Here is a 21,187-nt window from a genome sequence, read left to right on the forward strand (position 1 = left end):
TGTCTTCTTAACTAGTGAATTGGAAATGTATTTATTCAGATCATCATTAACATTTGTACATAAGACAATGTAATGAAATTCATCAGGCTAAGGCATATTTAGTGTACAAGTGGTATATTCCATCGTTGCGTCCAATATCATTAAATCTTCCCTTATCAAAAGACAACTTATGACTAAAACTTCTAAAACGACAAATAGACAGAGCCAAATTTCTGGGAAATATTTTTAAGTAGTTTTCAAAGTTGAAATCCATTTCAAGAAATCTATAATTATTTCATTTACACGAAGAATTTACTGACTGGTTCAACATATGAAGATATTGATTCCTTTTTTTACAATATGAATATTTGAAAAATATCGGAGAAGGTACAGATTAGTGAATTTGTTGGTGTCATTTTCATCGCGATTTCAGTTGTTGTCTGCTGCTTTTTCTCGATTATCTATCGCTTAATATGATTGGTTAATGCTTTGCTAGATCGCTTTCCGACCAATCGCAGAGGCGATAACAAAATAATAATTTAGAAAGCAAACACATTTTCCGGGGTGAGGCATTTTGACTTTTCTCTTTCTTTATTCTACACAAGGCAAATACAGTAGGAATTCAAAACATCTACTCAAAATGTTTAATGATTCATTCTTTATGCAACTCATTAGGATATGTAACAATCAAATGCATGCTAATTGCTTAACTCGGAGAAGTTATGTTTGTTATAAATTATAAGAACACCATGATCGTTCTTCATTGCCTTACCTGTTCACTTTGAATGGAGTTTTTCTTTAATTTATGTTTTTTTTTTGCCATGAAATTGTGAAAAATATGCAGTATACAGTATGTTCCTAAAGGTAGATTTATAGTATATGAACCGTCTGGCTGATGTCCGATAGGGCTTAGATGATATGCACACAGAACAGATTGGTGGTCCATGAGCTCAGATTCTCAGATTTAAAACCCCCCATATAGATTAAAAATCCATCCCCAAACTTTGCCTGAATTGATGTAAAATGATCGTCCGTGGAATTGATCTGTATGGTCCACAAATTTGGGCCTCATTTGATCCACTGTTCTAGGCCATATGCCCATATGGTATGGATATCTGCGCCCTATGATGATTAATCTGGACATTATTTTCTTCAAACTGTGTCCTTTTATCTTTCTAAAATCTGGCCTGTATCGTCCGCCAATCTTAGCATTAAACAATTTAGCTGTTTTTTTATAGTAATACTTCCTCAAATCAAATGTGCTGTCTATTTCTTCAGGGATGTGATCTGTCCGCGGAATTCCGCGGATCTAATGGCCCCCCCTCTCAAAAAAACTGAACTTTAAGCTGATTAAAAAAGATACTAGTGTGCTTTTGGTTGTTAGAGTTGATATGCCAGTTTGCTTCAAATTTAAAGTCAGAAGAACCCTCAAAAGAGCTTCTAAAAAGCCAGTTTTTCTTCTACAGCAGTGTGCTTTTGACCCCAAAAGTGCCCCAAGAACCCATGGCCGAAATGGTTTCAGCCCTCCAGCTGCCAGGTCAATCACATCCCTGTTCTTCATCAGCAAACAGTTTATTATATTGTTGAATAGTTAGTACTATTTGGCATCTTCTGTTTTGCAATATTAACAGGGTTTTCCCTGCTGTTTTGGGAAAAGAACTTGACTAAAATCGGGAAATTTTATGGACTTTTCTTATCAATTATGATATTTCCATGCCATATTTTATTCATACCAAACATAAAATTGAGTTTGTGTTGTGCTTTATAAGAATTAGTAACATGTACATTCTGTCATAAAATAATTGTCATTTTTATATAAAGCCATTGAAGAAGTTTTGTGCATTTTTGTTCAAATCTGATTTAAGAACAACAACTGTGTGCAATGCATTGATTGAGTGCCTGTATTGTATGATACATGTATTGGTACTATATATTGACGCACAGTACACTTATTTTTCTGTAAAACAAAATATGGTTCTTTAGTAATTTTATGCTTTATTATATATATTTGAGTTGTAGCATAGTATGATACAGTCGGACTTTTTATTACTATTTGAATAAGAAGAAACGTGAATTTGTTATTTTGTGGACGTCTTTTTGGAACATTTTGCAATTTTGCGCATTTTGATTTAACCCAGCCTATTGATTGCAAAGAAAAGTAAGTAAGTAGTGGCTTTACATCAAAAGAACCTGTACAGTTGTACACATACCCAAGAATGATATCAATCCGCATTATGGGTTGTCTGATTTTTAATGGGAAATTGTCGAATATCAAAGTATTGTCAAGGCCTTGATGTCCCGGGAAGTGTCATTGTCATTTTGCAAAAACTTTTAATTTGTAAAATTGTCTAGTATATTTAAACATGAAACTTAGTACATATGTTAACAATGATAGTCCTCACACATTTAACGAGCCCTGGTCTATAACTGTCCAATTCAGCTAGGGTTTAAGCTTTAGAGTTTTGATAGTGTGCTGCACCCTTTTTTGTTAGAACCCTTCTGCCCCTGTGGAGACCAGCATGTGTACCCTTCTGCATTCATAGAATAACATTCATATAAGCTATTCAACTAATATTTCATCATATAAGTTTTAATCAAAATAAAATAAATATTATATTTATTTTGTTTTGATTAGAATTTACATACATGTGTATAATATGATTTTAAGTACATACAGACTTGACATATTTGGCAGTTGAAACCTAATAATATGTCAATTAAACACACTTCCTTACATTTTCTGTCAAATTCATATTGTTCAAGTTCTTGACAGCCTGGTCATTTATTAAAAACACCTGATCCCAGTTCTGCAGCACCCTGTCCTTTTCAAAAACTCAACGGCAATACTATCTCCCTTGATCAATTTAGAAAATCAGTTGAGCGTTGGAATTGGCTTTGACTTTCATTGCTTACCCTGAACTTACCCATAAACACTTCTTCAGGAAAAATGAGTGCATTTATATTTTATACTAACTCAAAATGATCTTTCAGACAATCATTCAAATTTATATGCTCACTCTTGTTTTATTTGAAAGAGATCAAACTGATTATGTAATAACTAAATGTTTAGCATGTCTGCAGTGATACATATAGTGTAGGTTTTATTATGATACAACACATATACTGTGGTCAGACCCTCTAGATAACTATTGATAAACTATTTTAGATGTTCTGAGAAAAAAAAACATTATTTCTTACTAGTCAGTAGATGTTGGTATTTCTTAAACTATTTGGCATCATGTTTGATTTATATAAAAAAAACATTTTTTATGTTTCCATTAGTTTTAGTTGTTTATTCCTATTCTTTGCTGGCATCTTTCAGATATGGTAAGAAGAATGGGATCCCGCAGCAGAAGTAGATCACCACGCGAGCGCAAGGATCGCTTCGGACGTACAGTGAAACGAAGTCGAAGTCGATCAGCATCAAGGTCTAGATCAAGGTCACACTCTAGAGATAGATACAGGCGAAGAAGTCGCTCACCAAATTACGGAAGAGGCGGCAGTAGAGAAAGAAGTCATTCCCGAGATTTTAGATTTGATCGCCGACGTGTTCAGCCCAGCTTCCGGCCACCAGTAGAGGTTACTGATAGGACTAACATTGAAGACCCGGAGTTTTTAAATGCACGGTTGTTTATTGGAAATCTGCCATCGGATAGAACAACAAAACAAGATTTAGAAAATCTTTTTCAATCGTATGGTAAAATCTTAGGTAAATATGTTTGTTTTTTATTCTATTTGCAAAAGTTGGTAAAAGTTCTTTGTTTTATTTTCAAGTTTTAAGAAATTTGATGATATAATGGATGTTTCATTCTATTTATAATTAAAATAGTAAGTTACTTAACATGAATTGAATTCAAATATCATTTGATATATTGAAATTTAATATTTAATCATCAGTGTCATCATAAATTTACAAGCCTCTTGTAACCTAAATTTATGTTTAAATCTGTGATTTAATCTGCTTTGTTAAATTATTTGTAGTAACACCAGAGGCATTGTCTACAAAGCATATTTTTTCATATTTTGGTGTTCAAACTTTTTTAAACAATCATCTTTAATGGAAAAAGAGAATTTCCATTTAAACTTAAGTTTGGTAATGAATGGCCCCAGACTTTTAGAGTTTTTTAGGAGGGTGGGGGGAGGGGGGGGGGGTAGGAATGGTCCTAATACAAAGTATGAGAAACCTGGGGTTAAAGAGTTCTGCACAAGTTGAACAAATATTCTTGGTGGGAAATTTCAAATTGGCAAGAAGAATAGCTTGATTAATTATGTCATACACATAATGTATCGTTTCACATTTAGAATTGGTTATTTCAGGGGTTTCCATCCATGATAGAGGGTTTGGATTTGTTCAGTTTGAGAAAGAGGAGGATGCGAGAAAAGCTAAGGATGGAGAGAAGGGGACAAAACTGAACGGTTCGGTGCTAGGTACGTCTGTCTCCTATGACTTAAATGTGTTCATGCATTTGACAGAATTGACATGACTCTGAACCACACCATAATAATGTTTTTGTCATGCCCTCATAGTGGCAGGAGACATTTTGTGTCGTGCATGTAGACGGATGTCACAACATTTGTTGCATAAAATTTCCAAAACTGCGGGAGAGATTTTGATGAAACTTCACAGGAATGATAAGTACCAAGCCTAGTTGTGCATTACATTGGCATGTTGCACTCAGGTAAACAGAGTTAATATGGTCCTTTATTTTACACTTAAAGTGCACATAGAGATTAGTTTGTTCATGCAAAGTATCCAAAACTGCTGAAGGGATTTTGATGAAATTTCACAGGAATGATCAATACCTTACTCATTGTGCATTAACATCGGCATGTTTCGCTTGGGTAATTGTGTTCAATCAGAACTGTTCAAACAATGAAGGCATTTATTAGGCACGTGCTAACCCTATACAAACAAACCCACATCATTACACATGGATTCAATATAATATACTTGTGTAAAAAGAAATTTATACGTAATCATCTGGGGCAGTTTTTAGCCAATTTAGCGTTATATACAATCAATTGTGTGCCCTGCTTTTATTGGGTACTATTTTTAAGGAATTAATTTAACCTTACCAAAAATCACCACAAATGTCTGATTTGGTGATAACTAGGTCAACCACAGAATAGTTGATGTTGTATAATTATTAAAGCAGTGATTTTTCCCAACAATTTAGGAATGGGGTCAGGCTTTTCTGATTGGGAAAAATACATATGTTGATTAAAATTGAGACTCGAATTTTGCCTAGCGGTGAACAAGAAAGCCTTAAAATATATCTAAGTTTGTTTTTAAAGAATACACCAACTCTGCCATACACAAATGGAAAGGGGCTCAAAAATGCTGATTAAATAAATAAAAACATGAACTTTTGAATTTAATTTTCACATTTGGGAAAAAATGTAGCTTAAGGAATGGTCAGGAAAAAAACACTGTTAGGAAATTTGTTGTCAAGGAGATGTTATAAGAATTGGTTTAAGTAATACCAATTGAATGACTTTATTTTGTATTGTAAAAAGTGTGGAACAATTTTTTGTGTAGTAAGGAAAGGAGCTGAAGTTACTTCAAATGAACAGCCAACTTGTTCAGTGTTAACTTACTAATGATGAAACCATCAGTGTTTTGCCCATGTGGGCAAAATTCCATGTTTCCATGGGCGGGATTTCATCATTAAAATTATTTGTCTTCATACCATTGGTGTGTCTTTTGCAGGCAGACATCACATAGAGTGTTTTTTTATAAAAAAATCTGTAAATACAACCTTCTTGTCAAACAAGTCGGCTATTTGTGAAACATACAGCTCTGAATGTTTAATTGGAATTTTTTTTGTCCTTAATGTTTTCTTTAAAAGAAAAATGCAGTCTCTGGCAATAAAACAATTGTTGACAGCCCAAGTGGTCAGGCCATAATCCAGCCAATGGACAAATGCTCTATAAATTCTTGAAGAACAACCAAACAGTATATTTTTTTTAGTTTGTTTATTTTTTAAAGAAAAGAGTCCAGGTCTGGTCATCGCCTTGGTGTGAGTATTGTCATGGTCGGAATGATTGACATGATCAGACATCTTGCAAAGGCTTATTAAAAAAATAATCCAGATATACAAATAGAACTTGGTGCACATGTTGCTAAAGACAATACTCACATTTACCGTATATCTAGGTTCCAAACACTTGCTTAACAAATAATGAGTTCTGGTGTTTGCCTGCAGCATTTTCCAACTATGGTCGCTTTAAGTGTTGGTGCACCACATGCAAACATTTATTCGCAATTTGTGATTAACATATATTTATTGATGAAATATGTCAGGTTAATGCTAGTAAGTAGATAGATGTATGCTAAGAGTCACATGGATGCATTTCTGTTCAATTTGTTACATTTTGAAACATCTTGGAACAACTTTATAAGTTGACTGATTTATATATTAAGAACTTGTGATTTGAGTAACGAGTTCATTTGAAGGTCAAGGTTACCTAATTTCTCAAAGGTCAAATAATTATATTTTAATGCTCCAAAAGGCAGCGTACTATTTGAGAGTAACACATTGGAGCCCTCCTTGCCTTAGCAATGACTTGATTTTCAAAATCACTTTTGGTTTAAAATGAAATAAGGTACATAAAAGTTAAGCAATAAAAAAAAGAAAGATTAATCATTTTACAATGCAAAGATCTGAATCAAAATGATGCTGGCTTAAAGGCTGGCCCTACTTTTCATATTTTCCCTTCTTTTTTTAGGCTCCTATTTTCTCCTACGTTTTTCTTGGAAAAGCAATACTATCCCTTCTGTTTTGTGAAATTAGTTTGAGAAAAAGAACTGTGTTCTCAAATGCCCTCTGAATGGCTCAGAAAGAAGGAAATTGTGCATTGAATTAAAAAAAATCCAGAGGGGGGCGGGGTGGTTATGCCCCAAGGCCATTCTAGCTGGACAGTTATTTTTTTATGTGGCCCAGTTCAACAAAAACCTCAAGAACATCAAAATTAGGTAAAAATGTTCATTGGTAGTTTATTTGCTTCCAAAGGGTAACCGTAAGTAAAGAGCCCTGCTATGCCTACTTCTTGCCCTACTTTTTCCCTGCTTAAAACAAGCTCTACTTTTATCCCTTCTTTTTTGTTATTTGTCACGCGAAGCCTTCGCTCTTCATGAGTGAGGGAAAATCTTGTCCTTGCATAGGATTTGTTCTAAGCGCATCTGTATTTGCCATCAAAAACATTTCTTAAAAAATTTAGTTTGATTTTGTTTGTCCGTTAATGGTGTACCTCTCCTGGGAACACTTTTAGTAACACTATCTGGCGACAAATTTTGTATGCGAAGTGATTTTGTGAAGATCTTGGATTATGGAAATGGAAATACATGTTTCTGAAAAAAGACTTGTATCATACAGGTAAGATTTCATCTTAGTAACCTTTTAGTTTGAAACCGGTATATGTTTTATACTGTTGAGTTGGACAAAGCCCAAAAGGTAATCCTTTTACATAGCAATTATTTAATTTTCAACTATTTTATGTTTTAAGAACAATGATCCCAGGTCATGTTTCCTCCCCTTTTTATGTGAAAGAAAAAGAATATTGAATAAATAAATGTATGAACAGTTGGGGAGAGTTCTTGTTCTTTCAGAAAGAAACGGCAATGAATAAATAGGTTTGATAATCATTTTCTAACCATGGCCCCATTTGCTGTCTTTGCAGATGTGAAGATGGCAGCAGAAGGACGAAAGCAGGGAGGGCGGGGCAGAGGGAGAGGGGACCCAGGGGGCAGGGACCTCCCTCCAGTAGGGTAGGTAGATGTAGTGGAGAAGGGAAGTGGTTGGGGTTTGGGAGTTTGCTTTGTGTAAGGAATGCTTTAGAACTCAGTCTTGTGAGCACCACATCGGTCGAATGAAAAGAAGAGCAATGGAAAGCCAATAAAGAGACATTTGTCACAATATTAATTTTGTCTTACTAAAGGAATAAGGAAACATCTGTCAAAATAAGCTTGTTAATGGTCTTTATAGGCTCTCTTTTGATTTTCCAACCTTTGTATCCCATTCAAAAGTCCCTAGTTTTGACCGGAGATGTTCTTGCCTAAGATGTCTTTTGTTAGGGGGGAGAGAAGTGGTAAGATTTACCATTGACATTAAGATCAGCTTTGAAAGTTTTGAGCCCATCAAAGCTGTTGTGCTTGAAATGGGCTTGTATAAAGATACAAATGATAACTTGCTTACATATTAGTCTGGGTTCCGAGGCAGAAAAAATGTGAAAAATTAGGCAGTTTACTGCACCCCTCTGCTGTAAAAAATATTTATATCATGTTTACGGTAAAAGCCTTTATATTATGAAAAGTGTGATTAGTCACTTGGCAACTCCTGCCAAATTATTTTTTTTATCCAAGATGGCCAAAAGCAACTCTTTAAAAAAATAAAATATCCAAGATAGCCATCATTAATTGTCAATTCAGTACAGATAATTTTATGTTCAAATATGGTTAAATTGAGATAACATTTTACTGAAATACTTGCAGCTATGGCCGTGACCGTTCCCCAGTGCGAGACCCGTACAGGGAGCCTTATGGCCGAGGACTGCCACCGCCACCACCACCAAGGTAGGCGCTTACATTATAATGTGACATTGTCAGCAAAAAGGCTAGCATTATGGAGGAAGATTAGGAAGATTTAGTTAAAAACATTACTCATAACAATCATAAATAAGATTCAAATTGGAATTATCAATGTATTTCAAAACTTATACAATTGAGTTCCTATGCATGTCATCGAAATAAGTCTTGGATAAACAAGACTGAATTCATATACCGTATTATTGCTTGGCATTACATTTTTGAACAAGCCCTGCTGTATTAAACCCAGAATTTGAGCACGCACAGAAAGCATTAATTTTACCAGTGAATGGTTTGTGGGCTTGTGTTAATTTCGACCACTTTTATGCCCGCACAAAACTTCACAATTACGTTTTGTCTTCTTAAATGAGTGTAAAAGCCAGTTTTACTTGTTTATTATATGTTAAGTTACCAAAAATTGTTGTGTTGTTTGTTTGTTTTTCGACGAAAACATGTTAGTGCTATAAAAAAGCAATTGACAATCTATGTTGTATATGGTTGCCTGTCTAAGTGTCAAAACTGGAAAGGGACAAAAATTATGCCCCGAAAGGGAGGCATATATTAATCACTCTGTTGTCTGTCGTCCATTCTGTCTGTCAATCAACATCACGTCTCAGCTGTAAGTGATTTCGATTAAACATCACAGAATATTGTAAAGCAGCATGGGAATTTTCACAGATAGCATTTGTGCACTTGTCTGGAAGTTCAAGAATTTATTCCACAAACATTATCTAAAACTACAGTGAAACTGCGTTCCCTCGAACAAGCGGTCGCTCGAGAACCGGCGTTCCCTCGAGGTCGGAGCTCGGTCCCAAACTTTTTTCCTTCTATTTTCATATAAAATATACCCACGCTGCCTCGAAACCTAATTATGTCGAGCAGTCGAGCAATATCCTCGGTCCCAAGTACACAAATCGTTCACAAAATCTTATGGCTCCCTCGAGGTCATAATTTCACACTTTTTCCCGAACGCGTGTTCCAAAATAAACAAACAATTGCCAGGTGTTAAAATTTTCGCAAGTTGTAAAAATTGCAATGACAGTTGAAAGGCAATTTGATAAGGTGTGAAAAACCGTTTATCACTGTTAACGCTTGACCGATATTAGTTGATATGGGCATTTGAGATGATAATTATGAGAAGTTAATGACAAGAAGTTAATTGTTAGAAATTTAAATGAGTAATAAAAATATGAATAAAACACTACCATATATCGATCCAACATCGGAATATCCGAAAAGAATTCCTTCTTGTCACTTTGCTTTGCAAAATGGCAAATGAGAAAGAACTTACAAATTGTCGAACACCTGAGCAATCTAGGAAAGGACCCATGACTGGGGGAATAGCTAGATAAAATACACTGAAAGATATTTCATATCAAACTGGAAAATTGAAAAAGGGTCGTTGGAAACATCGGTTCCCTCGAGGTTTTGACTCGGTCCCTGACGACCTCGAGCGATCGCAATTTTACTGTACTTTTAACTACTTAGTATATAAATAGCTATTGCTCCATCAAGGCCAATTCATGGGCATTTGTGCAGTTCCTACGACAGCTGTTGTGGCTCGTTTGTGTTTGTTGTGGTAATGATTGTTTTAAAATGGAAAAACTGATTTTAAGCATTTCAAAATGTCTTGATAAGATTAGATAAATGGAACATGATGTTCCTATATAACTTGTGCATGTGAATTTTAGGGACAGATTGGGACAACCTGATGTCCCGACTGCCTCTTCTTCTTCAGGCTCAAGGTAATCTATTGTATGTTTCATAGAAGGTAGAACCAAAGTGTTCATTGTTTTCTGATGAAAATTGGAGAAAACACGTTTGAGGATTACCAACTGACAATGTATGAAAAATGTTTTCCTGTATATTTTGGTGGAGATCAGATTATCGATATTTCAGCCTATTTTGAATGATGAAAATAAAAATATTCAGTAAAATTTTGGTTCTACACTATGTGAAATTCACAATAGATGTAGAAATACTTGAGCATGTAGCTGTTGTTGTTGTTTTCCGAGCCCTCATGTTTTCCCAAGGTTTTGACAAAGTGAAACCTGGTTATTAGAATGACGTATGTCGTTGTCCAGGCTTGGTGTCAAATTCAGCTATAGTACTGAATGACTTCAGTTAGGGTTGACATATTGTGACCAAACTTGGTATATAGGAAGAGTGTATGGAGACCTTTCATTTTAATGTGTTCAGGGCTCCTAGGGTCAAGATCACTGTAACTAAGAGTAGTAAAAGGGATGAAACTGTATATCTTTAGCTACCATTAACATATTGTCAGCAAACTTGGTATGTAGGAAGTGTTTATGGAGACCTTTCATGGGATTGCATTTGGTGCTGCAAGGGTCAAGGTCAATGTCACTGGCTGAAGTTCCTTTGCCAATCATTGAAAACCTGGTTTTCTGGCATTGCGACGTTTCTTGTCATTTTTTAAAGCCACATCAGTTGTGTTCGAAGCAAAGCTGACACATGAATAGGGATGACTTTGTCCAGCTTCCCTGGTTTGCATACTCATTGTCATCTTTGTCAGACTTTTTTTATCTTTCATTAAATGAATTGTTGTAGAGTCTTCAAACTTGGTATGCACAACTGTCAAGGCCAATACATGACCCCTATTTTGGGGTTTATAATTCAAAGGAACAGGTCATTTTGACCTTGACCAGAAAAATTATGGGTGCTTCTGACAGGTGACACATATGATTCGCAAAATTCTAGTTTGTTTTTTCAAATTAAAAATATTTTTTCCAGAATTTTTGAAAAATATCTTAGGTGATTTGGTTTGAAATGAAACAATTTTTGTTATTATAAAGATAAGAAAGAAAAATTGAGAAGAAAAACCCCCCAAAATGTTATGCATATGGGACATACACTCACTGGGCTTTATATAACATGTATAAAAAAAAAATTATTGTGGCAGAAATTTGTCAACATATGAATGTGTGTCTTTGTTCTTATTGAATGTACGTGTACTTAAGGACAAAGCTATTTCTATTTAAGAGGATTTAGAAGTGTTAAAAAAAAAGATTTAAGATAAAATTCAAGTTTAGATTTAATTGTTTTCCTTCTCTGATATTAAATCTTTCATTTCTATTTATGCATGTTTTATTGATCTGTAATGTACCGAAGCTTTATTTGATTATCCTGTGTTAACATATATAGGTAATTCATATGTTTTAAATCATTTTTATTTCATCTGTTTTTTTGAAGATTTTTTAAGGTATTGTCATAGCCTTGGTGTCAATGCTGTAAGCATCGTATTCAAATGAAACTTGGTATATAAGTTGCCAGTGACGGTACACACATGTTGAGCAAGGAGCAATACTCTGGCTTAAATAGCCTCTTTTTTGACTGAAAAAATAAGAACAGACGAGGATTGATGTTTACTCTTGTTTTAAATATGCTTATAATATGGGGAAATATTTGTCCTCGCACCTTTCTCATGAAGGAAAGATTATATTTCAAAAGAAATAACTAAAAGGAGTCATATTAATGGTAATGGTAATTTTCAGGGATGACCCCTATTTTGCTGATCCATACAGACGACCACCAGCAGATGACCCCTTCCGTGATCCCTACAGGGATGATCCTTACAGGTAGTCTATATAAGGATTTAATAAGGTTTCTGTTCTAGATTTGTGTTTCGGTATTAAAAGGTTGAAAGACTTATTCACATTCATGTTCTTGTGTATAATGGCAATTGGAGAAAACAAAAGTTGTCAATACACACTGCAGCACAGAAATAATGCGATGTGGGAGTTGCTAAAATCAAGAAAAATCATTGAAAGTCGACCCTGTTACACAGTATAAAAGGACTGAAATATCTTCCCACATGCTTTGTCACCTGGTACATGTACATCATTCATGTCACTGAACCATAGAAGCATGACTTTTCATTGTGGTTTTCATATCTCATGATAAATTTTGAAAGCAAAACATTCATTCTTTTGAATATTAAAATACCATGAATGGCCACTTCCACAGGTTGTATTCTGCTTTGTATTAACTTCTTACACAAGTGATACCTCATTTGCTGACATATATTATTTTTCTGTTTCCTTTTCCAGACGTGACCCTTACAGACGAGATCCATATGAAGACCCCTACCGGGACCCCTACTTCAGGGACCCCTATCTTCCCCCACCCCCACCTAAGAAGCCTGTGCCTGCCGATGTGCAGATCATCTGTTTAAACAAACAACTCATGTGAGTATCTGATATGTTAACATTAAGCATTTCTAGTAAAATTGAGCTTCCGAAAAAAAGATATATGTTATTTTAATTTGTTTGATATGTAATCTAATTTGACAGTGATCCCTGCCTGTTTCGCCAAATTTTGCAATCCTTAAACTTCAAAACCAGCATAATAGTCAAGCAAGTGGTGTTTGGTAAAATGTACAAAAAAAGCATTTTCTATGTCAATTTTTACGCAAACTGAAAATGCCCTACGGTTGATTTTTTTTAATCCGAACTGAACATGATCTTTATGGCTGATTACTTGGTCTGAAGAAAGAAATGATCATTACCGACTACCTACTCAAAGGGGCTATACACTAGATGGTCCAAAAATTGGCAAATGCAGTATTTCCTCAAAACAAGCCTTCACTAGAATTGTCAATGCTTGTTAGTTGGGCATTACTTTTAAGTGGTTAAAATAATAAAACGCAACGATCATTTTTCTGTCTCATCTGTGTTTCCTGTTAAACAGCGCCTAACAATTTCCCAGTTTAAATCATATCTGTTTATGAGAACAGATAAACTTACCAATGCTATTTTTAAACTTAAATGAGATTCACGTGACAGACAACCGTTGTAAATTACGAATTGAAAAAATGCCCCAAAACTGGGAAAGATGTGTAGTAAGCGGTATGATACATCAGTAAGTAAGATTTAATGCGTTGTACACAAGGATGTCAATTTTATGAAAGTTTATGACAATTTCCTTTTTCTCTTGCTATTGGTTTATCTGGTGTCAAGCCCCTTTAAAAAAGTATGGGGTAATCTACTTTAAACCAGACATAAGGATGGCTTGATTAAAAATTATTTTTAAATCTTTTTATAGAGGTTATGCTGAAAGCATTGAAGCTCGCCTGCGTCTGAGCGCTCTCATCGTCGACATCGTAATCATCCCCGAGGACATGCAGGTGCCACAGATGGTCGAAGAAGCCTCGCGTCTCAAGTTTCTCTTCGGGATCATCATAAACAGTCAGAACGAGTCGCACAAATCATTGACTTTGAATATCCTGCATGGTGTTCCACAAGGTAGGCTTTGTAGTTGGGTTACCGGTGTTAGGAAACCAGAGATTCAAGCATGAACACAAAATTCTGTATGGTTATATGATTTCTACTGGCTGACAAACTGTTTTTACCTGGGTTTTTTCTGAGGGATAGTGTGAAATTTCGATAACTTGTTCCAGACAGATTAAGGTTTTTTACTGCGTCATTAGCTTTTAGTGGACATAATTGGTTTGAAGAAATATGACTATTTCAAATTAATAGCATAGATACAATTTGATATTGTGTGTTGAGCTCGTTATCTCTCACATTTACTGTATGTACGGTAATGTGCTTGGTTGTATTAAATAAAGCGATTAACTTGAGGGGAAAAAAGATGGGGAAAATACCGTTGAAACACAATTTGCCTTTGTGGTGATTTGTTAAAGGTCTAAATTCTCGTCATCATTTTCATCATCATCATCATCCTCATCATCATCATCGTAATCATGTCATTATTATTATTGTTACATTGCCAGGATAAACGTTTTAAGTGAATGTTTTTATATTTAATTACTTGTATGGTTCTGAAATATACTGTATATAGGACTCTAGGATAGATAGGATGTAGGCAAAAAAGAAGAAGAGAAAAATCGAGTAAAAAAAATAAAAAACTTATTACAACAGATTGGACACAGTGGAAAAATGTAAAAATTGGTAGACAGGTTTGTTTTTATATGAGTGGTTAGCTTACTCACCAAGGCAACCATGGTTCGATTCTCGGCCTGGGCGCATGTGAGTTTGATTTGTGGTCACCTAGCCGGACATGTTGGTTTTCTGATATCCCACACATCACGACCACACTCTCGCGAAATATTGTGCCAACGAATAAGTATAAGTTACAATAAATATTTTCATAAACATTGTAAAATAAATTACAAGGTTACTGACCCTGAGGTATAGTTAAATCTCAAAAGCTCCCAATCAAAAGCTCCTATTCAAATTGCTAAAATTTATGTCTAACATATTCCCAATACAACATAGATCCTGTTTAACTTCTTGCTTTTTACCGCTAATCACATTTTCGTGTTATTGTTTTCGTGCCGCTTTTGAATGATTGAAATATTGATCAGTCTATTGTTTTCATACCGTTTTATACCGTTTAATAATGTCAAAGAATACAACAATGTTTATTAACATCTTTGTGAAAACTTGTCGTAACAAAACCTTTCACAAAATGTTATATCTGAATAATTGGTTGTGAAGCACAAAATATAGCAAATGTGCTACGTGTTTCGTTCAAATAAATTCAAATAAAAACTATGATTTATAGGTCCTAGACAAAAAACTGTTTAAATCTGAGACTGGCATTTATTTTGGCACATGATCTTGTAATAGATTATGTTTGTGTATGCCAGGTGGAAACAAGTATTTTTGTATATTTATGGTATTCTGATAAATGGGAATTTTATGTTAGAAATTTGGTATTAAATTCAATGGAAATGTAAAACTACTTTTAAGAACAAAATTAAATAGCAATATTTTGTACTGTTTATGTTATGTTTGAATATTTTGTACACGGTAATATGTTCCTGGCATAATGTTATTGGCATACTTGATTTTGATTTCAATGCCATTAACAATTATTTTGCCATTAAAAAAATTGTGACATAAAATTAAAACCATATATACTCCTGCAAAATTTGATAATAATGATACAAAAAATTTTATAATTGGAGGCCAATGGCCCAAAATACATTCCGATGTGTGTTTTTCAAATGTGATACATAATAAGCTGAAAAGGCTTGTGTTATAAACAATATTTGATTACTGTTTTAAACCTATTTTCAATTCCGAGATTGAAAACTTACCGCTTACAGAATATGGCATTGAAACTAGTTATACTGTCGGTAACTGCAAAGATTAATGTCTAGCATAAAAATATATAATTACAAAAATGGAATATCTTTAAAGATGGATAAAAAAAAAGATGATGAAAATGCCTTGTACATAGAAAAATCAAATATGAAATAAAGTTCAATACACTAAAATTGTTAATATGTTGCTTTCATACCTAAATAATTTAATGTACAATTAGCTTTGAAAGATGTCTTTCATACTCAATGATAAAATATTGATAATAATTAATGTATAAATATACTAAAAAAATTAACGATGTTTTGATTGAAGTTTACGAACTATAATTTTTCATTTTGCGGAAAATTCGGAGATAGGAATATATGAGGTTGAAGATTTGGGTTATTATTACAAATCTCTTTGACTGTTATGGTAAGTGTATTTCAGATTGAACAGTTGTCTCAAGTTAAATCAGAGTAAAAGAACTTAAAATTGTTGTCAGACGAGAACTTCAGAAAAATGTTGCGAATTTATGTGTCGTATTTGTACATGTTGATTATGTAAATAAATTATGATTATTTGTCAGGATCTTATTTGAAGTTTTATTTTCTTCCTCTCACCCACAGAGCACCGAAATATGCCATTGGAAGACGCGATGAAGCTAATTGCCACCAGTTTTGAGAAGTACATTCAAACGCAGCGTGAGAAAGTTTCGGGCGGTGCGGTTGCCCCTGCTGGGGTTCCCCCTGTCCCTGCGGCGGTGGCTGCCCCACCGCCTTTCCTTCCCCCCTCCGCGGACATTTCGTACCTACTTAATTTGCTAGCTGATAATCGCCAGCTGACTGTGGTGGAGCTAGATAAAGTGCTTGTTTACCTTCGGGAACGGAAAGAAAAACTTATAGGTCCAACAGCAAGACCAGCAGAGAGTGAGTTACATAACAGTACTTTGATTACATGTAATGATTAACTCAAATTTCTTGTGATGTAATGTAACTATGCAAGCTTTCTCCATTTTAACAAGTGTTGACTGTCAAGAATAAAAATTGCATTAAGCAATGTTGAAAATATATTTTTCTACAAACATTTGTCAAAACATTCTTTTTTGCATCATAGTACATTGATAAGTGAAAATTTGTACATGTATACATTCAAATTCAAAATCTGCACAACTTATTATAAATTTGTTGATGTTTAGTTACCAACTAACCATTTTGTGATGTTTCAGCTGTAGCTCCTGTGGTCCCAGCAGGTGTTCCCCCGGCAGGGGTTCCAGCCCCGCCTGCAGCAGCCGGGTCAACATCTGCATATCTTCAGCAGCAACAACAGGAATTGCAGAACAAGATCCTCAATATCCTTAATGGGACATCCTCTACCAACACGCCTGCCCAGCAGACTGCCTCACAGCCTGCCCAGGCAGCTATGGGGTACGGTAGCATGCCTTCAGCAGGTGCGGTCAGGCAACAGCCCCAAGCCAGTTTGAGTCAGGCTAGTCCACTGATTAACTTTGATAATCCTAGTGTAAAGAAAGCCCTAGACAGCCTCATGCAGAGCGGACCAAATCTCCTGAAGAGCGTGCAGTCAAATGTACCAGCTGCTGCCCCTGCCAGACCTGCAGGATACCCTGGCTCTCAGCCTGCCGCACCAGCCCAAGCCCGATCTCAGCAGCCTGGATACCAGCAGCAGGGACAGTTTGCCGCCCAGACTCAACAGCCCAGTCAGCAGCAGCAGCAGGCTTCACAGAGCTACGGGGGTCAGGCCCAACAACCTGCGCAGCAGGGCTACGGGGCCCAGGCAGCCCAGCAGGGTTACGGGGCCAAGGAAGCCCAGCAGGGGTACGGGGCACAGTACCAACCACAGAGGGGTTATGGGGTCCAGCAGCCCCAGAGGCAACCAATGGGGGTGAGAGCTCCACAGGCTGGTGCAAGACCAAGGTACTGAGTAGCCGGAGATTCTGACAAGCTGGAGACAATGAGTTTTAGTTTATATAATAATTGTTAATGGAGTCCAGTGGCCAATGTAAATGAGTAACTGGCGATACTGTGTAACCTGAGGTATTGAAAGAGGCATTAAATTTTAATTTTATACCACATAGTGTTACTATTGCCAGCGTGCACATGAATAAGGTATTAAAAAGCTTAAGCATGTTTAGGTTAAACCTACTTGTTAATACAAGCTGATGAAAGGCGTGGTTACTGGATAGAGTTTTAGTTATAAATACAAACATTTTAATGCTTTGTACAAACAGTTGTTTGCAGACATTTATTTTCAGTGTTGTTTATTTGTATTTTTTGTAAAAAAAAACCATCACCATTTTGATGCTTTTATAAAATTTCCAACTTGGAATCGCGACTGGTGTTTATGAATTTATTCACCGTGAAATCAAACATGTTGTTCTTTTTCAAAGCAAAGGCACATTGAATATTGCTAGAAGGTTTTTGTCATCAGGGTTTCTTAAGTTTAGCTTTTAGCTTTTGCCTGTTTTACAGTTGTAAAGTTTTTTTTTTTGCGCAGACATTTGTATGAAAAGCAGAAGGAGTACCTGGAAATGAATAGAATTGACTTTGGAGATATTTTCAAAAGGGGTCTAAGATTGGGCATGAACCCCCCATACCATACACCCCTGGATAATCTTCAGGATTGACAATTAACAGCTGTTAGAACCCCCTGCAAAGTATTAATATGCTAAAACAATACAGTATGTGAATTATTTATGTGCATTTATTCTTGCGAAGTGCATGCTTCATGTTCAATTACATTTATGAAAGTAACATCACACCTTTTCTCCATACCGGCATTTTGAATTGTTCATTAAAGCTGGGGCCATAATTTCTTTGGTCCCTTTTGCAAGATTGTTCATCGTGTTTTGATTTTTGTATACATATTGATGAATTTTAGGTTGTTTCTTAGATTTCAGGTGTTCAGTAAAAATGTTGTATACAGTGGCTGTATATTGAATCTTACGATGAATAAACTCGTGTGAATGGTTTGTCTGTTGATGCTATTTTCTAAGATTTGTTATTTGTATATACTTTTCTGTGGTTTATAGAGGTTTGTAATGCTATTTTTTCTGAAATCAATTTGATATTTTTCACTGTTCTTAAATTTTAGCCCACTCGCACTTTCCAAAATGACGCATAAAATATGGCGCTATTTTCTGAAAAACTACACTTGACTGTCATAAAAGATTTCAATAAATATTACCCTCTTATATTCAATAAATATTACCCCCTGTATACCAAAATTTATATGCTCACTCCGTGAAATATGAAACGATCCTACACTGAAACAGTTATCATATTTCTCCATGTCTACATTGATAGCTGATATTACTACCACGGACCTATAAACCTGCTTTATAGGTCCGTGTTACTACTATATTTTAAAATGTTTTCATTAAAATTATGGTAATATTTTCGTGATAAATCTACACATAGCACCATCGCTCTGGTGAACAAGAATGATGTAAATGTACATGTAAATTTATGTTCTACTTACTAGACCGAAGTACATGTAACATTATTTTACAAAATATGTAGAAAAAATATATCGTTTCCATCATGGTGCCACGTACAGGAGTCTCAGGTCCAGAAATGCCATTATGAGATGTTCAAGTGTTTTGTTATTGTTTCAACGTTTTGTTTGTAGTCGCGAAGAAAGTCTCTTGTTCGTTATTATTAATTTCTGTTTTAACAAAGTTTAGCCATACTAAAAATTTGGTATTAAGAAATAATACTGAGTACAACTAATCTCGTAAGATTATCTAATGCAAATGCAGAAAATATTAAAAAGTAACAACACGGAAACCAAGATTTGACGAGACATTTCCAATTGGCGTCGGTCAATTGCGGCCCGTCGAGACGCCTTTCACAGACCACCGCCCACAGAGTTGAACGCTTGCAGCTAGAATGTAGAAGACTAGTGGAATTATGTGGACATTTGCAGAGGTAAGAGACGCGCTGTTTGTTTGATTTCTACGGGACATGGCATCGGTTAGTTTTTGATCGGAATTTTGTGAATCGGAATGACATTTTTTGTGATGTCTTTTTGTATTGTCCGCGTTCTCTCGTTCAACTCCGCTATTATAACTGCCTTCACTGAACGGAAGTGTCATAAGTCAAAAGAAATATTGTAATAGTCTTGATACGTAATCACTTCATTTGAAGCTTTCGGTAAATGTTTGGGAAAAAACGTGTGTGAAGTTTTTTAATGGGATCGGTATTTTGAAACAACAGTTCCAAATATTTGACGTTGCTGCGTTTGTTGAGTGAAACTTTCAAACTCGTACGCCGCTAACAACTCGTGTCATAATAATTTCGTTGATTGCCGTTAAGTTATCCATTGAACAAAGTGGTTTTTCTTAGAGAACGTTATTTTTTGTTGTGTATACAGCAATATTTTTGCTGTGTTGATTTTGTGTCAAAATAGTTTTTACGATTTCGCTGCAATTTTTACAATTTTGGTACACACCTAGCTAAACGTAAATTTACAAACCGTGTCCACACGTACATTTTCGACTAAAAACAGCAATCGGTTGATTTAAACATCATTGTATATTTTAAAAGCACACCGTTGACAACGGTTTAATTGTTATGGTTTTCGTCGATTGATCCGGCGTCCTTGACCCGCTTGTGATGGTTCAACGATATGTACGAGTATTCATGTATGTACGCAACTTTTTGAAAGCCTATTTAACAAAGATATTCTTTGGTGTCGATGACAGCGTCTCGTGTTTAAACGATTGCTTTTTGCCGTTGAAAGAGTTCAAAACAATCGCGTGGACTGGCGAAGGATAATCTCTTTTTAAGCGGCATTTTGAGGGATTCTCCATGTGGCAATTTTGATCACGTGTTTCTGAACTTCCAATGAAATTTAAAAACGACAAAACGCGACGGATTTTTTCTTTTCTTTTTATTCATGCTGCAATAAAGGCTTGAACACTTCAACATAAACCACATTTACCTTCCAGACGAACAAATGCAAAATACGCCAAACTAACTCTTATTTTTTTCCTTTACCCTTCAAGTAATCCTGTATATAAGTTGTTCAAACAAACGAAATCTTAATATTGTAATTTAGCATTGCGGTAGTTCTCCTGAGCCTGCAATTTTTTTAAGCTTACTCAAAACGTTGAAGATTTGCCCATGAAACCAAGTACAAGAAAAGCAGGAGACAATATGTTCATTGTAGCAAGGTCGGTAACTGGAGCTATTTTTGGAGTTATGCCCCTTTCATCTGAAAATAAACAAACCAAGTCGCTGACGAGCGTTGACAGACGTCTTCAGTGCACTTGTAAATATGCATGTTAAAATATCACAGAGAAACGTGATTGCACCCGTTTATTAATTTGGGTTTACGATCATGAATAATCTATAGGGTTATAAAACATTTTGTTATGTCATTTTTCACCCTGATGTATGTCTCCATGGACATTTCGCTTGTTCTTGGGGAGTGCGTTTTTCCCTGAGAATTACATATTTTTCGTTTGAAATATATGCTTGGTTTTTCTGTATCAGCGATAAACGGTATAGCCATTATATTAATATATCATTAATAT

General features: G+C 35.3%; 1 protein-coding gene across 2 annotated transcripts; it reads left to right on the forward strand.

Moving 5' to 3' along the window:
- Positions 1–480: 480 nt before the first annotated feature.
- On the forward strand, positions 481–18,619 carry LOC128244772 (nuclear receptor coactivator 5-like). 2 transcript variants are annotated; one of them, XM_052962849.1, is made up of 11 exons: positions 481–543; positions 3,302–3,688; positions 4,297–4,407; positions 7,660–7,747; positions 8,471–8,551; positions 10,255–10,308; positions 12,076–12,159; positions 12,631–12,768; positions 13,625–13,824; positions 16,260–16,559; positions 16,859–18,619. In XM_052962849.1, the coding sequence occupies exons 2-11, from the start codon at positions 3,304–3,306 to the stop codon at positions 17,569–17,571; spliced, it is 2,154 nt and encodes a 717-aa protein (XP_052818809.1). In that variant the 5' UTR covers positions 481–543; positions 3,302–3,303; the 3' UTR covers positions 17,572–18,619. The 2 variants fall into 2 exon arrangements, with proteins under 2 accessions (XP_052818809.1, XP_052818810.1); XM_052962850.1 differs by lacking the exon at positions 10,255–10,308.
- Positions 18,620–21,187: the final 2,568 nt, after the last annotated feature.

The sequence above is a fragment of the Mya arenaria genome, chromosome 8, assembly GCF_026914265.1.
Source record: "Mya arenaria isolate MELC-2E11 chromosome 8, ASM2691426v1".
NCBI lineage: Eukaryota > Metazoa > Mollusca > Bivalvia > Myida > Myidae > Mya > Mya arenaria.